Below are 5,477 nucleotides of genomic sequence, written 5' to 3' on the forward strand. Positions count from 1 at the left end.
AGCCCTCAACACCCCCCCGCATCCCCCTGTCCCAGCCCGGAGCCTGCTCCTGCACCCTGAACTCCTCATTTCTGGCCCCACCCTGGATCCCACACCCCCAACCAAAGCCCTTATCCCATCCCACACCCCAACCCCCATTTTGTGAGCATTCATAGCCTGCCATACAATTTCTATTCCCAGATGTGGCCCTCGGGCCAAAAAGTTTGCCCACCCCTGGTATAGACAGTTAAAAAGGAGCATTGGGATCTCTGCATGTACATTCGACTTTCAAAAATAGGGAGTAAGTGGCCTCAATGGATGGGTGGGAATGTTTTGGATGTGTGGCAGGGGTGGTGGTTAAGGGCAAGGTCACTCCTTTGGGATTCTCAAAAGCAGACAGAGCCTCTTCCTGTGTCCAAACAGGTGCTGCTATTCAGAGGAAAAAAGAATTCAGTAGCTGAAGCTTAACCTACTCATCTCACAGCCACTGATTGGCTCCTTCAGATATAGATCCCGTTGCATTCTGATGACAAAGACCACCAAACAAACTGCAGAACCAAAATACACAAGACTGGGACTTGCTGCATGTGCTGTGGCACTCTTGGGAGAGAACTGGGTAGGGAACAGTCTGTTCTAGAGCTGGCGGATCCAGGGGGGGAAAATGACAGAGTGGGGCCTGAGATGAAAGGCCATACCGCAAAGGGGCATCATCAGAGGCAGGCCTCAACTATATGCTTTGTCACCATGTCACTGATTTTAAATGTATAAGTGAGGGAGAGGAAGGGGCATAGGTGCTGGAACTAGGGGTGATGGGGTGCTGCTGCACGCCCAGCTTGAAGTGGTTTCCATTATATAAAGGGTTTACAGTTTGGTTCAATGGCTCTCGGCAGCCCCGCTATACAAATTTTTCCAGCACCCCTGGGAGGGGGAAGAGAAGACAGAAGTCCCCAGGAGAAGGTGCTATTATTAACCACTGAAGGCTATTAACCACTGATGCCCTATCCCCAGGGTCACAAGGGGCTGACGAGGAACATGATAGGAGTGTAAGGGGAGAGAAGGAAGGAAGCCTATGTAGAAACAAATGGTTGTACATATACCCCCCACATGCACACACTCACATAGAGCTGATTGAAACAATTTTCATTTACTTAAATTATTCTAGTATCACTTTCAATTATATCGGGAACCTCAGAAATACAGCATCCAGCAGTGGAATCAACAATACAACTTAGGAACATTAAGCAAAAACAGTTATAAGAGAGATGATTTACTTCTTTTTTTTTTGGAGGCTGATAAAATACTTCCCTTGTGGCGGGGTTACTGTTCTCTTGAAAAACCAGACCACTTGAGACTGAATTACAGCTCCAGTCCGTATGGTCAGAACCCCAGAAGTATCACAGTAGATGCCGTCCTGCTGTAGAAGTGACACTGAGCAAATGTGAGAAAAGCTTGACCTTTTCTGTCTGTATTTAAATTACCAATTAGCAGATTTAAATGAAGAAGGTAAGAGCAGAGTTAGAGTAAGATGGCACAACAAATAAAAAGTTGGTATAGATGTGCTGAGGAGAAGAACAGGAGGGTTGGACTCACCTATTTAATTTAAGCCTCACTCCCAATCCTCTGGTGCCATTTTCCCACTCTTTGGACATAGCTCATTTTCTTGTTAATTCAAAAACATTATTGCAAAGCACATGAGGGAAAAAGGCAACTTTTTGGTTTTGGTCTCTAGTATCAAGTGCTTCAGGGGAAGGTATAAAACCCTCAGAATGGACAATTCTGCAATAATGTGCTCCAGGAGAAAAATTCTTCCTAACCTTTGGCCAGTTAGAGGTTGTTCTATGTTAATATACCATCCTCAATGTGAGCTAATTCTGAGAGCAGATTTATTGGGTAAAGTGAGCTATTTTCACTGAGAAACTCTTGAGTAAATGAGAAGGGCTGACTACTTAGCAGTCACTAGAGATGAGCAAAGAGCATTCTTGGTGAAATTTGCTGTTGCTGCAAAGCCAATATACTTAGGCAACTTCAAAGATTAGAAGAATACTTATGCATCATGGCTTTTCAACCCTCAGGATAGAAAATGAGAACCAACAACTTCTGTCTCCTTGGGCTACAAAAGAATGAAAATTATAGAAATCCAAATAATGTTGTCCTCATAGGGAAAAGTCAGTAGTCCTTGTAACTCAGTAAACTCTTGAGTAGTTTTCTTATTTCCAAGAAGAGCCAAAATCAAGGTTTGCTGTACCAGTAGTTCATAGTTTAATGGGCTATTCCTGCTATGAAGCATAACATATCCAAGCAGCACAGTGCTGTGAAAGCTAAGAAAATTTCATTGTATAGGAATAGGTTATGGTCATCCTCCAGGGGAAAATTCTGGATGTAGTATATTCTGAATACATGATGAGGTATAAAGCAGACTAGTATTACCAAGATGAAAAAAAAACTCTTGATCTGAGCCCTGAATTCCACATGTGAGTTCATATCAGGCCAATACTTCATTGCCAATTGAAAGATTATAACTAATTGGATTATGGAGAGCACAGAGATTGTTGCCACCATAATACCAATCATGCAGTAGTTTGCTATCATCATACCCTGCTCCTGAATATCTCTGTGGAACTGAAAGCATTTAGAATGGTTATACTTTTCAGAGGTGCCATAATATGACAAAAAAATAGGGAAGATAACCAAAGTTCCCACAAACCAGACAGCAGTAATCCAGGTTTTAGTGTACCATCGCTGAAATTCCAGTCTCAAGAGGCGTATTATAATAATAGCTACATAGAAAATGAAGGTGATGTACATGTGGGCATAGATCATGGCACTAATCATTTTGCAGGTGAACCACCCAAATTTCCATTCAGATGAAATGTAATAGGTAAGGCGGAAAGGAAGGCTGAGTAAGAGAATTGAATGTACCACCATGAGATTGATGATAATGATGGTCATCACAGATTGTATATTCCTTTGAAACAGTTGACGGGCCATCATAATGACTCCAGCAATGCCCCCTGCCAGATTGATACTATATAGTGTTATCAAAATCAAATGCAGTCTCTCCGAGTTCTGTGGTAATGTTCCATTGGGTGACGAATCCTGTTGTGCTGAGCTTGTGTTAAACATCTTAGAAGTTTTCTTTTCTTTTCTTTTCAAGGCTACCTAAAAATACAACAATGGAAGATGCATTTTAAAATCTGCATTTAATCTTTGCTTTCTCTATGGCTACTCTTGTTTTTTTAAATTATAGAATGGCACAAATTCATGAAATAACGTTTCCTGGATTGTGTTTGAAAATGGTGTGCTCTACATAAGTATATAATCTTATGAATATAAAAATACATAGTCCTGATACATAGTACTCATTAGATCACACATGTTATTTTTATACTGGCTGCATAAGTACAAACCCTTTGTATCTGAACTTAGATCCATTTTTTCTTTTCTTATTTCCCTCCAGATATGTGAATAGTTGGAATAGCCAAGATAGTGTCTGTTCATCATTTTAAAAAATAACAACAAAAACCCTGTTATTATGTAAATTAAGTCTGAAGATGAAAACTGTTGTTGGAATATATAAACATGTTTGTGTGCATGATGTGGACCACCATTTTAATTTCACTTAGGCTACTGAAGAACCAGAAGATGATAACAGCTGTCGGTCACTAGATTCCTAGGCTGAATTAGAGCCAGCAAGCTAGAAGTAAATGACTCCATATCCTATCACCTTATCCTTTCAATCTTCTATCTACAGAATTTTACCTACACCCCTCTATTTTTGGAGGTGGGAAATAGCTGTGAACTATTTTAGGACCGAATTTCTAAAAGGTATAGGTCCGCTTGCACATGCTAAATATAAATGTTTGCATGCAGTGTGTTTATAGTTATTGCAGTTATGCACACAAATAAGTAGATGGATGCCCAACTTCCTGTTCTCAAGCAGTTATTCAGTTTGCACACGTGCAAAGTACAGTAACTGCATATAAATTGTGTGCATGTATGTATTGCATGAAATCCCACCTCTTAAAAATATGAGCCTTAAAGTAAAATAGACTTTATAACAATGGTTTACAGATTAGAATAGTAGATTGGGCTCAGCTTCCTATTGTTCAGGAATTTGGTTTCAATAATGTAGTTTAACTAGCAGTTCTTAAACATATTCCTGCTCATATACAATATCCTATCTCAGTGGTTTCAAACTTTTCATTTGCGGATCCCTAAAATGCTTTCAGATAAACTCCAAACTTTTACTAAAACCTAGTTAAAGCATTCTGTAAATGCAGAAAGTAATAGACAGATAAACTCTCAATACTATATTGAATAAGTTACAGTCCAGATTCAGAAAAAGACTTTCCTTTCATTTCTTTTAAATATACATTTTAAATTTTTTAAAATAGTAAAAAATGTACAACTGATAGAATTTCAAGTCAAATTGCAGAACTGACAACTTTGATATACAGTACACTAAAAAAGACTAAGAATGTTTAATAAACATTAATAACTCTGCCTTTTCACTCTCAACTTAATCATGGTCCAGTATATATGATTAATATTTCAATAGGAGCTTTGTACAGGTACACTTTTGTGTTGTTACAAACAGGATAATTATAGCATTGCATGCCTACAGTTTCAGTGCTTTTCAAAAAATCATTGCATTACTCAGGAATAATATTGTCACTATCTATTGTAATTTGTAACTAAAATACAAAGAAGCAATGTTACCTCTTAATGCGTTATTATCCTGATTTCTTTTCTTCCTTCTCCATTTCATACATTGCATGGTACGTTGCGTTCAATCTCACCGTAAAGAGAAAGCAACATGTATTAGTAGCCTTCCTGTAGGCATACTCTTGCTTTGTCCACCCACCTACAGGAAGGAGCTACTAGTGTTACTTTCCTAACCCCACACTAAGGACTAAAAGTTTCCAAAATGCCATAGAGTAGCATTTTGTGTGAACTTGTGGGAGGTACAGGTACTAGCTGCCCAAGCTAGGCTAATCTTTTTGGCTAGTCTTTTTCAAGTTAGATGGTGTAGCAGGGTAGTCTGTCCCTTTAAAGACTAGGGGATGTGGCACCAGCCACGCCTCTTTGATTATCAGACTCAGCTGAGAAGTTGTGAGAGAGAGAGAGCCTATAAAAGGTCTGAGAAGGCTCAGTTGCAGGGAGACTTTGGGAAGGAGTTTGGCTCTTATAAGTCACCCTGGAGCAGAGAGAGGTGCAGAATCGGAAATGCCTATGGGTCTTGACAATCTGGTTTATTTGTGATCTTCGTGGTACTTTGTGGGGTTTTGTTTGAATTAGGGCTGTCAATTAACCAGTTAACTCAAACAATTAATTCAAAACAAGTTGACTTGATTTAAAAAATTAATTGTGATTAATCGCCATTTTAATCGTTCTGTTAAACAACAATAGAATACTAATTTAAATTTATGATAAACATTTTGGATGTTTTTCTACTTTTTCAAATATATTGATTTTAATTACAACACAGAATACAAAGT

At 38.8% G+C, this 5,477-nt stretch overlaps 1 protein-coding gene across 1 annotated transcript; it reads right to left on the reverse strand.

Moving 5' to 3' along the window:
• Positions 1-1,170: 1,170 nt before the first annotated feature.
• On the reverse strand, positions 1,171-4,861 carry LOC123365166 (probable G-protein coupled receptor 141). The gene is made up of 2 exons (XM_045007842.1): positions 4,699-4,861; positions 1,171-3,138 (listed from the first exon to the last, which is right to left on the reverse strand). Exon 2 carries the CDS (start codon positions 3,100-3,102, stop codon positions 2,239-2,241), a length of 864 nt encoding a protein of 287 aa, XP_044863777.1. The 5' UTR covers positions 3,103-3,138; positions 4,699-4,861; the 3' UTR covers positions 1,171-2,238.
• Positions 4,862-5,477: the final 616 nt, after the last annotated feature.

This window comes from Mauremys mutica, chromosome 2 (genome assembly GCF_020497125.1).
Source record: "Mauremys mutica isolate MM-2020 ecotype Southern chromosome 2, ASM2049712v1, whole genome shotgun sequence".
NCBI lineage: Eukaryota > Metazoa > Chordata > Testudines > Geoemydidae > Mauremys > Mauremys mutica.

Bases quoted from the DNA above. Each gene is read 5' to 3' on its own strand.
- LOC123365166 (XM_045007842.1), bottom strand. From the start codon at position 3,102: ATGTTTAACACAAGCTCAGCACAACAGGATTCGTCACCCAATGGAACA.